The 11,778-nt window shown below is 36.1% G+C and overlaps 1 protein-coding gene across 4 annotated transcripts; it reads left to right on the top strand.

The window, feature by feature from the left end:
- Nucleotides 1–3,696: 3,696 nt before the first annotated feature.
- Nucleotides 3,697–10,537, top strand: LOC110791855 (alpha,alpha-trehalose-phosphate synthase [UDP-forming] 5). Of its 4 annotated transcripts, none has more exons than XM_021996626.2 (4): nt 3,697–4,021; nt 5,189–7,216; nt 8,484–8,757; nt 10,039–10,537. In XM_021996626.2, the coding sequence occupies exons 2-4, from the start codon at nt 5,229–5,231 to the stop codon at nt 10,360–10,362; spliced, it is 2,586 nt and encodes an 861-aa protein (XP_021852318.1). In that variant the 5' UTR covers nt 3,697–4,021; nt 5,189–5,228; the 3' UTR covers nt 10,363–10,537. The 4 variants fall into 4 exon arrangements, with proteins under 4 accessions (XP_021852318.1, XP_021852310.1, XP_021852333.1 ...); XM_021996618.2 differs by having other exon boundaries at nt 4,015–4,334; XM_021996641.2 differs by lacking the exon at nt 3,697–4,021 and adding an exon at nt 4,036–4,264.
- The last annotated feature ends 1,241 nt before the right edge of the window (nt 10,538–11,778 follow it).

Genomic DNA, 11,778 nt, shown 5'->3' with positions numbered 1-11,778 from the left:
AGATGTGTTGGATTTTCCGGAATTAGAATTGTTGAAAAAGAGTCCTGATATCTTGAATTATGTGATGATTTTTTGCGGAATAGACCAAATGTTTTAAGTTAAACTAATAATCAGTAGATTGTCACCTTCGATAGAAATTTTTGTCACTGCTGAGTTTTATAGCTTTTTGCAGAGCTTTTTTAGTGGGCGAGTGTTTCCGCCATGTAGGCTTTAGGTAGAACCAATCACATGTCTTGTATCATTTCATTACCTAAAATACTTGCATAGTTTGCACACTTGCACATGTCTCGTGTCATTTCATTTTAAAGGAACTAACTTTGGCCTAATATTCATACTTGTATTCCACTTTTAAAATTGAGGATTCAATTAAAGATGGTTGTGGGGCACAGTTCATGTCGAGCATGCATGTCACAAGCCATGTCGGGTCGTGTTGATTTTTTCGAAAGGGCTCCCATGCAAGGCCCGGGTCCACATGCCCTTGTTACGTGACTAAAACTAATTTAACCCAGTTAAACGTGGTTTGTTGTGATGTGTCGTGCTCTGCTAGCTCGAGCACGGTCCAACGCTTTGTGCTCTTGCTATTTTTTCTAGTGGCCATTTGTGCTTTGCTTTTTATCGTGTTGGACCGTGTCCTGTTGTACATCGGTCCAATCCTACCCAATGTCATCTTTAGATTCTATCTCTATAATGGGCACTTTAGAGCAGGAAATTCTCGTACCCTTTACCTACTCCTAAAGTATAAAGCCCGCTAACCCCAACTTTGCAACAAAAACAAGTACAAGTAACTTTTTTCAACACCAATGAAATCTTGACCTAATAATTAAGAATGAGGGTCTGTGTATGATATGTCTCAAATTGGTATCCCCGTGCCATTTGTATTTAATAATCTATCATGACCACAAACTCCATCAAAGTAAATTCATCCATGTAACTTTTAATGGTAAATTTAACGGATTTTTCATGAAATACCCCCGAATTATGGCGTAATTCACCAAATGCCCCTCGACTTTCAGAAATTCACCAAATGCCCCTCACAAATGACTTAATACCCAAAATACCCTTACTAATGACGCGCCGTTAGTCCTCCGTTAGCCTAATTTTTAAATTCACCAAATACCCCTATTTTATTACTTATTTCATATAATACCCCTATTCTGAAACTTAATTCACCAAATACACATAACTTAAAATTACCCATTTTGATGCTCAGCGGCTAGTTTTTATGTTTGAAAATTAGCCGTTGCTTATTGTTTGCTTATAAAAACCCCTTTTCTGACTATTTATTGTAGTTTTTCTATTGTTTTGTTAATTTCATATCATTTTTGTCATGAGTTTTCTTTCAAAATCATCATCCACACCCATGAATCCACATATGTAAGAGTCCCAAACAATTTCTAATATTATGGGAGGAAATTTCCATATGAGGCTCCGATACAACACTCAGTAAGTTTCAATTATGATCCAATAAGTTCAGGCCTCATCCAGTAAAGACAATGCACTTTAGCTGAGCAAAAGGCCAAAAAACCCCATTTTCAAAGGGATCTTATGTAAGTGAAGCTGAAGTAATTCAATCTAAAGCTAACACCTTAATTTTCTTATTGTCCGAATGGTAAAGAAACTAAGAAATCAAGTTCAATAACACATACATTTTTATCACAACCTCGATTTCAACTTGGATTCATGATGTGAAAATCTTGAGTTTGGAGGCAAATCTTTGTGCCAAGATTCATGTTTTTTCACTGGTTCATGAGCTTTGGAACATACCTTAGTTTCATTTTTTTTTCTTGTTCCCTCAAATCCAAAAATAGACATTTGTCCATAAATCTGACCATGTCAATAGGACCTAGCTCAAAAGAAAAGTGGGAAAACCTTTATGCCTCGACTGTAAGGTTGAGAGAAAGTTAGGAGATTGAAGAAAGATGTTTGGAGGCAGTAGAGACAGGAGACAAAAGGGAGTTAACGTTAAATATGTGGCATGGAAGCAATAGAAGCCGAGGTAGCTGGAACATATGCGTTAGAATAAAATTAATAAGAGCTTTATTTTTAATCTGTTTGCATATGTTAAAGATATTTCCCATATTGAAAAAGGAATACCTTCCGATTGCGTGGTAAATATAATTAATTGGTCACATAAAGAATAAGGTACAAAAGAAGTAGCTATTTTCTTGAAGAGTTGCGACGTTTTGAGGTGTTTTTAGGAGTGTTTTCTGTTTTAGTACGTGTTGTACCGGAGTTTCAGATTGAGTGTTGTATCAGATATTCGGATGTCAAATTTTCTCCCATGATAACAAAATTTATTTGGGACTCTTACATATGTGGACTCATTGGGTGTGGATGATGATTTTGAAAGAAAACTCATGACAAAAATGATATGAAATTAACAAAATAATAGGAAAACTACAATAAACCGTCAGAAAAAGAGTATTTATAAGCAAACAATAAGCAACGGCTAATTTTCAAACACAAAAACTAGCCGTTGAGCATCAAAATGAGTAATTTTAAGTTATTGGTATTTGGTGAATTAAGTTTCTGAATAAGGGTATTTGGTGAAATAAGTATTAAAATAGGGGTATTTGGTGAATTTGAAAATTAGGTTAACGGAGGACTAACGGCGCATCATTAGTAAGGGTATTTTGGGTATTAAGTCATTTGTGAGGGGCATTTGGTGAATTTCTGAAAGTCGAGGGGCATTTGGTGAATTACGCTAAAATTCGGGGGTATTTCATGAAAAATCCGTAAATTTAACCACTAACAATAATGAAGTAATCATCTTGACGCGGATGATTCAATAAAAAATGCAATAACACAAGTCACCTTAACGCGGAATAATGTAAAAAAACGTCCTTTTCCCTAATTGCCTAACAATCATACATTTGGCATAATGCCTTAGAAAGAAAGAATTATAACACCTAATGAGTATGACTACTCAACCCTAACATATAGACAAGAATAAAAATGTCTTAATCTATGGACTAATTATAACAAGATAAGACTCGTAAGCGTATTACGGCCCGTTTGGTAGCCGGTCATAAATGATGTCAATGGGAATGAATTTGTATGTAATTCGTAAGGAAAATTAACATTATTCCCATGGTAATGCTAGTTCACTCAAAATTATCTCTTTTTCTTTATAAATTTTCATTACCATCCATTACCATTCAGGGAGTGGTATTAGGTGGGGATGCAAATTTATGAAGAAAAACATCAAGTTTGAGACAAAATTTCATTACCATGGACATCATGATGTTAATTTCTTGCCAAATAACACTTAGATTTATTCTCATTCCCACAATTTATTACCGGTCACCAAACGGGCCGTTAGTGTCAGACCCTCAAACACCTATATATAAAAGTATATATAAGTCTCCGACCCTCAAACACCTATATCAGGGTAAGCTGTATCATTATATTCACACGAGATACTCCGTAATAAATGGTTAATCATGTAATAAATAAAAATGTCTTAATCTACATACTGACTGTAACAAGATAAGATTCGTAATTGTATTAGTGTCCGATATTATTATATGAAGTACTTCGTATAGAAATATATATAAGTCTGAGACTCTCACACACCCGTTTTAAATTAAGCCGTATCATTGTATTCACGCAAGATATATACTCCATAACAAAGGTGTGAAAGGGTCAATAATTGTGTGTTCTCATAGCATACTTAACTTGGTTAACCGTAGCTTCCCCAAAAACAAAATTGTTAACCATGGTTAAACATTACTAGTTAAGTGTAGGGGAGGAGGGAACTGTCCTAAAACTCCAAATTCAGTCACTCACTCTCACAGTCTCACCCAACCTTGAAAAGAGTGAGAATCAAATGCCCTTTGGTAAGAGAGAGGGAATCTCGATGATCTTCTGTCTGCAAATCTGAAAATCAATAAACAGTCTTTTTAAATTATTAATTAGTATAATTAAACCCCATTAACTTTATTAATTAGTGTTCTTTAAACATACGAAGTACTTTTAAGGAGAACGAATCTCCCAGTTTTTGTTCATCTCACTATCTCAGGTTATTAAAAGTTTAATTCTCCTTTTTTATTTGTTTTCCTGTCAATTTTACTATTACCATGAAAGTGTTGTTTTAGTGTTTCTGTTGTTGCTATTTTTTGCTGCACCCACTTCCCCACTTGTCTTAATTTGCCTGTTTACATGCTCACATTTTCTTTACAGTTTTTTTTTTTACCTGCTTTTCTGGGAAAAAAGTGAAATCCAGCTTCATAGCACTTGATTGCTTGGTTAGTTCAAGAAAAAGGTGGGGTTTTTTTCGCATTGATTTCTGATTACTGCTTTTGCTGGGAAAATAAAGGTGTGGGACTGTGGGGGTGAGTTTTTAATTTTAATTTCCTTGATCTTACTTATATTTTCATTTGATTTAGTTTTCTGGGTGATCTTTAATTCAAGTATTGACATGATTAATGCTTTCTCTTGCCTTGAATTGGTATGTTTCATTTAATAATCCCCTTCTTTTTGTTTTGTTACGCTACCCTTGTCCGGATTTAGTTGTCACGTTACTCGTTCAAATTGCACCGTTAACTTGACGGTTAAAGTTCTTTTGTGATTCATTTTTGTTTGCAACTTTGCATGATTGAGTATTTGAGTTAATGAGTTCACCCCCTTTTATTTTTAACTTTGCTGTGATAGAGTGTTGAAAACAGTGGGGGAAGGCTGAAATGGGAAACATGTCCCCTGTTTTGCAGAAACAGGGGTTGAGTTGTGGTTTCTGTGTCACAAGGGAGTTAAAATATTGAAGTTTGAGTCAGTTTTGTGGGGTTTTTAACTATGTTAAGGTTGTTGTTCTGCATCTGAAATTTATGTTTTGTGTTCAATGATTAGATCTGAAACAACTTCATTTTGTTTCAGTTTTAATTTTTTAACTGTGGTAAGATAATTAAGCATCAGAAATGTTATGATTTCATTGCTAAATTGTGGTTAGTATGTAATAATGCATCTGAAATTAAGCATCTGAAATTTTTAACTGTGGTAGGATAATTAAGCATCAGAAATGTTATGGTTTTATTGCTAAATTATGGTTAGTATGTAATGCATCTGAAAAAATTAAGCATCTGAAATTTTTAACTTGTGGTAGGATAATTAAGCATCTGATTTTTTCTTTTTCTTTCCCTTTTTGGCTTTAGAATTGGCTTTCTCTTACTTTGTTATTTCATGAAAATCATAGGAAGAAGCCAACAACAAACTTCAGTGAATAGTTGTCAATCATGGTATCAAGGTCTTATTCAAACTTACTAGATCTTGCTTCGGGCCAGTTCCCGAGTTTATGCCGGGGGGAGAAGAGGTTTCCTAGGGTAAAAACTGTTGCTGGTGTATTATCTGAGTTAGATGATGAAACTAGCAATAGTGTAAGCTCTGATGCACCTTCTTCCATAACTCAAGAACGCGTAATTATAGTGGGAAACCAGCTTCCACTTCGAGTACACTATGATGGTGAAAATGGAGGGAGGTACTTTAGTTGGGATGATGATTCCCTTCTTTTGCAGCTTAAAGATGGTCTTGCTGAAGATGTTGAAATTGTTTATATAGGGGGTCTAAGAGAACAGATTGACCAAAGTGAACAGGACAGTGTAGCACATACTTTGTTTGAGAATTTCAAATGTGTCCCAACCTTTCTTCCTCCTGAACTCTTCACTAAATTCTATCATGGATTCTGTAAACAGCATTTGTGGCCTTTGTTTCATTACATGCTGCCTCTTTCACCTGATCTTGGTGGTCGTTTTGACCGGTCTCTTTGGCAGGCGTATGTGTCAGTAAACAAGATTTTTGCTGATAAAGTTATGGAAGTCATTAGCCCTGATGATGATTATGTTTGGGTACATGACTATCATTTGATGGTACTTCCAACTTTTTTAAGGAAGCGTTGTAATAGGGTGAAACTCGGGTTTTTCCTACATAGTCCGTTCCCTTCTTCCGAGATTTACAGGACTCTTCCTGTTAGAGATGAAATTCTGAAAGCACTTCTGAATTCTGACCTAATTGGTTTTCATACTTTTGATTATGCTAGACATTTCCTCTCATGTTGTAGTAGAATGCTAGGGCTTTCATACCAATCTAAACGAGGCTACATCGGTTTGGAGTATTACGGCCGAACTGTTAGCATTAAGATTCTTCCTGTTGGAATTCATATGGGTCAGCTAAAATCTGTGATGAATCTTTCTGAAACAGAACTCAGAGTGTCAGAGCTAAGAGAACAGTTTAAAGGTCAGACTGTTATGCTTGGGGTTGATGATATGGACATCTTTAAAGGCATCAGCTTGAAACTTCTGGCTATGGAGCAATTACTACTTCAACATCCTGATAAAAGGGGTAAGGTTGTTTTGGTACAAATTGCTAATCCGGCAAGAGGACGTGGTAAAGATGTACAAGAAGTTCAATCTGAAACAAGTGCAACAGTAAAAAGGATCAATGCAACATTTGGTAAATCAGGGTACAAACCTGTTATACTAATTGATACACCACTCCAGTTTTATGAGCGGATTGCTTATTATGTGATTGCTGAATGTTGCCTTGTTACAGCAGTTAGGGATGGGATGAACCTCATACCTTATGAGTATGTAATAAGCAGACAGGGTAACGAAAATCTAGACCGAGCATTGGGGTTGGGACCCACAATACCAAAGAAGAGCATGTTGGTTGTTTCTGAGTTTATTGGGTGCTCACCTTCACTTAGCGGGGCGGTTCGGGTTAACCCTTGGAACATTGATTCTGTAGCTGAAGCAATGGAATCTGGGCTAACTATTCCAGATTCCGAGAAACAGTTACGCCATGAAAAACACCATAGATTTGTGAGCACACATGATGTTGCATTTTGGGCGCGTAGTTTTTTACAGGATCTTGAAAGAGCATGTAGGGAACATGTTAAGAGGAGGTGTTGGGGTATCGGGTTTGGACTAGGGTTTCGGGTTGTTGCTCTTGATCCGAGTTTTAGGAAGTTGTCACTTGAGCATATTGTTTCGGCTTATAAGAGGACAAAGAACCGGGCTTTTCTTTTGGATTGTGATGGTACTATGATGATGCAGAGTTCAGTGAGTATAAATCCTAATGTGGAGGCTGTTAAAGTGTTGAATAGTCTGTGTAGAGATCCAAAAAATGTTGTTTTCTTAGTTAGTGGAAAGGATAGAAGAAAGCTGTCTGAATGGTTTTCTTCTTGTGAAAACCTTGGAATTGCAGCAGAGCATGGATACTTTCTCAGGTATATGTGGTTTTTTTCTCTCTATTCTTTCTATCATTTGATTTATTCAACATGAACACCATTTTCCCCCAATGCCTCAACAAAATAAAGAGGCTCACAATATTGCACATGTGCCTCTATTCTATGGTATTTTATGTTACATTTAAGTTGAGATCCTACAATTTGTGAGGTCAGAAGTTGTGATTGTAGCAAGTTAGCAACTTTAACTTTAATGGGGTGTTTGTTTAGTGGGAAATGTGGATGGGAGTGGGAATTTATTTCCCAACTTGCTCCATTTCCCATGTTTGTTAAGTGGGAATGGGAAATGAGCATGGGATTGGGAATGGTTAGGCTCAATTCCTTTGATTATTTACCTAGGGAAGGGGGTGGGAATTGAGGAAGGGAACTGAGAAAGGAGAAAAATGTCCAAAATGCCATTAATGAGTAAGCAAGATGAGTTGTATTATATGGGTATTTGCGTAATTTTGTGATGTATTCCCAATATATTTCCCATCACTTCCCAAATGAGTAAGGCTCCATTTGTTTTGACGGAAACACCTTTCCGGAAAATGATTTTCCCATTTTCCTTTGTTTGTTTGGTTAAGGGCGAAAAACAATTTCCCCAAAGGTGGAAAACAACTTTTTCTAGGGGAAAACCAACTTTCTTTTTGAAAAGAAGTGTTATAACGGATGTAAAGAAAGATTAAATTAACGTAATTAAAGAACGCTGAGATTTAACGTGGTTCACTAACAATGTGTTAGCTACGTCCACAGGCAGAGGGGAGGAAAGTTTTATTGATCTTGAGGAATACAGATTACAGAATACGGCTAGGTTATGACCTAAAGAGTTTATATAATACTCTCTAGACAGATGCGGAAAAGCCCAGAAAATAGGCCCAAAACAGATAACCCGTGTCCAAAATAACAGATTCCGTAAAGTAGCGAGATTCCCGTGCTGGGGCATTGCAGTAAGGGGCTTGACCGATTCAAGACATTATCTAACAAGAAGGAATACCACATTTTTCACTCTCATACTTCACATTTCCTTTTCTTTCATCTCATTTTCACTTCTATGTTCTTTTTCTTTATAATTTTTTTTGTAAGGAAACAAACAAAGGAAAACTATTTTCCCTTGATGTTTTCCATGGAAAATCATTTTCCATTGAAAATGTTTTCCGTCAAAACAAAACTGAGCCTAAATGTAATGTTTAACAAGAAAGGGAATTTAAATTGTGGAAATTAAGTTGTGAAAGTAACTCTAGTTTTTTTTCTTTATGTTTTGTTCCAGGCATAATAATAATGCTGATTGGGAGACTTGCAAACCTATTTCGAATTTCGACTGGAAACATGTGGCTGAGCCAGTGATGCAGCTATATGCTGAGACAACTGATGGATCTTTCATAGAGACAAAAGAAAGTGCACTTGTCTGGAATTACAGATATGCAGATCGAGATTTTGGATCATGCCAGGCGAAGGAGTTGCTAGATCATCTGGAAAGTGTTCTTGCCAATGAGCCTGTTTCTGTCAAAAGTGGTCAATACATTGTTGAAGTTAAACCACAGGTTTGTCATCCTTTGCACTCTTTTCTAATATCAATATATGGAGTGATTACTTGTCATGTTAAGATAGATCAGTAGGTATTCCTGTTTGAGCAAGTAAACTAACTATAATTAGCCTTTATTTTGGGATAAGACATTCCAAATACTATGTGGAATACTACAATTAGCCTGTTTACTATGTTAAATTATTCTGTAAACATGTCCATAAAGGTTTGTCTACAAGTAATGTGCAAGATGTAGCCCAAGTGAGAGATCCAAGTGTATTTAGTGGATGATGATTGACCGGAGTATAAAAATCAAGTTTTGGTGTGCTACTAGGGGAGTGTTTGGTTTGGCGTAAAAACTTCTCATGGAAAATGATTTTCTCTTTTCAATCATTTTATGTTATTTGATTTTGGCAAATGATGGAAAACAAATTTCCATAACTCCCTCAAATGTGAAAAACCTTTTCCATTTGAAAGGAAGGAAAACCACTTTTCCATTTTCATCCTTACCTCACTTTTCCTTCTTCCCATCAATTTTCACCCATCTTCTCCCATTTTCCTTTTTCTTTGAATTTCCTTGTAAGGAACCAAACAAAAGAAAATTAGTTTGAAATTGTGTTTTTCCTTGAGAAATCAATTTTCACTAAAAACGTTTTATGCCAAACCAAACGGAATCCAGATGTAAGTTTCACAAGAGGTTGAGTAACTAGGAGTCTAGGACATAACTTTCCACTGCGATTTATCGTGTGGAGTTGCTCTGAGAGCGCATAGTCACATTTCATATGCAAACCCATTTTTACTCAATCACGCGACTAGTTTGTAATTCGACTGGCATTACAGAGTTCATGTGATTGGTAGGCAGCAGCACTTCTAGCCTATTTCTTTTACATTTGTATTTGATACTTCAAACTCTAGACTCGCCGTGTATTTATATGCACCCACTGATCCACATCATATACCCCCTCAGGGCGGTACATTTCGTGCTCTTGTGTTGTTTCAGAATCATCTCATACAAGTTGATTTTGGTTTGCTTTCGTTTCTTCTTGTCCCCCATTGTGGTAGTTGAAGCACTAGGATAATGCTCGATGTTAGTTATATGCTTGGGGTGGGCCCGCCCCTCGGGGCAGAAAATTTTGTAGTGTATTTTAGTTACGGACCCACCTAAAGTGTATGATTGTATATACGAAGTATTACATACTATATTGCTTAATTTTTTTTACTGCCTTGGTAAAACTGTTCAAGATCCGCCACTGCAGGCTGCATTGCTGATCCCAAATCTAATGCGTTTTGCTGTTTACAGGGAATTAACAAGGGTCTAGTAGCACAACGTCTCCTCGCAACAATGCAGCAAAAAGGGATGATCCCAGATTTCGTCCTCTGCATCGGTGATGATAGGTCAGACGAAGACATGTTCGAGGTTATATCGAGTGCAAGAACAACTTCATCACTTTCACCCGTAGCCGAAGTGTTTGCCTGTACCGTTGGGCAGAAGCCGAGCAAAGCTAAGTACTACGTCGAAGATACAAGCGAGATTCTAAGGATGTTGGAGGGGCTTGCTGCTGCAACAGAGCATGCAGCTATGAATGGTAACCTTGATCCTAAACAAGGCATCTTTGATAAGTGAGGGTTAATCACTTCACTCACTTTTGCTTGATCCCTTTTTTTATCTTGTATAGTGTTATTTATTAGGCTCTGATTTGTAAAACCAGTACTACATCATTTTCCTAGGCATTTACCTGAGTACTATTTAGGGTGTTCTTAGTAGATTGATATTAATGATGATTAAAAGGTTTGAAGGAGTTCGCTTTCGTGCTATAGATTTGAAGGCCGATCGCGGTAGCCTGATTTTTAGAAAGATTGTATGGATCGAGGGTGGATCCTATTCACCTGATTTTCACTTTTTTTCTTCTTCTAAATTTATCTAAAGTTAACTAAACTTATCTGAACTTGTCAAAACTTATTTAGTTATAAATTGTAGTTGGTCAATCCTTCTTTTCCCGAGCTCATCTTATTTGAGCTTAACTTAACTTATTTTTACTTAAATAAGTGGAAATAAGATGAACAGAACAGAACCTGAGTCGAAATAAGTCGAACATAATATAGGCTTATTTGCAGCATTTTAAAGTTATCCGTTATGTGTTTTTATTGAACTTTCTTCAAGTCATGGGCATGGGTATGGGAATGGCCCATGGACCGTCACCTGATGCTGCCAAGTCTCAACTAATAAAAGGTTGGGCCTACCTATGATAGAGTCATAGAGTTTTGTCAAATTGAATGAATTATTCCTACATCAATAAATGTGAAGGCCCAACCATTTTATTGCAAGGTCATCTCATGTGAATAATGCAAATCGTAACAACTACGGAGAAACAACTAACAACTTGGTCAACTAAGGGTTTGTTCAGTATCACCGTCAACTTTTAGTTTTTGATTTTGAAAGTCGTATACTTTAAATTGAATTATGAACTAAAAAATAGTTATACGTATAGTAATCAGGTTGATTCTGAAAACAAACAACAACAAACTTGAAACAACTTTTTGTGGTTTTCATACTCTGAAAACTGATAACAACAAACTGAAAACTATTATTTGAAGTCTGGAGGATAATTTAGTAAAACAAATTGACATCTTGTTTGACATGCATGCATATAGAGTCAATATTACTTACCCTAAAGTGGAGGGGAAGAAATGATGCAGAGGGAAAACAAAAGGGATGGTTATGTACTTAGTGAACTTATGCATATGCATTGAACATGAAAAGGACTAGCTTGATGTTGTTGGTGATTACATTTATATTTACTAAGATAACATTGGCCTTTATGGACTTGGTCATGTAGAGCTACCATGGGCCTGCCTATGATTTCTACATACTATTAATCAATGTTCATGACAAATAAACTCTTGATACTATTACCAGATATCTATAACTCTAAGGTATCGTTAGGTATCGTTTTTTGTTTTCAGTTTCCTGTTTTTTTTTATAAAACTAAAAACCAAAATATGAAAACCTAGTTTCCAGTTTTTTATTGTCAGTTTTCAA

This window comes from Spinacia oleracea, chromosome 6, assembly GCF_020520425.1.
Source record: "Spinacia oleracea cultivar Varoflay chromosome 6, BTI_SOV_V1, whole genome shotgun sequence".
Classification (NCBI taxonomy): Eukaryota; Viridiplantae; Streptophyta; class Magnoliopsida; order Caryophyllales; family Amaranthaceae; genus Spinacia; species Spinacia oleracea.
Note: the sequence above shows the minus strand (reverse complement) of the source record. Positions and strands in the feature narration are given on the sequence as shown.

Bases quoted from the DNA above. Each gene is read 5' to 3' on its own strand.
- LOC110791855 (XM_021996626.2), top strand. From the start codon at position 5,229: ATGGTATCAAGGTCTTATTCAAACTTACTAGATCTTGCTTCGGGCCAG. The intron at 7,217-8,483 runs GTATATGTGGTT...GTTTTGTTCCAG, and splicing joins GAGCATGGATACTTTCTCAG to GCATAATAATAATGCTGATT. The intron at 8,758-10,038 runs GTTTGTCATCCT...TGCTGTTTACAG, and splicing joins TTGTTGAAGTTAAACCACAG to GGAATTAACAAGGGTCTAGT.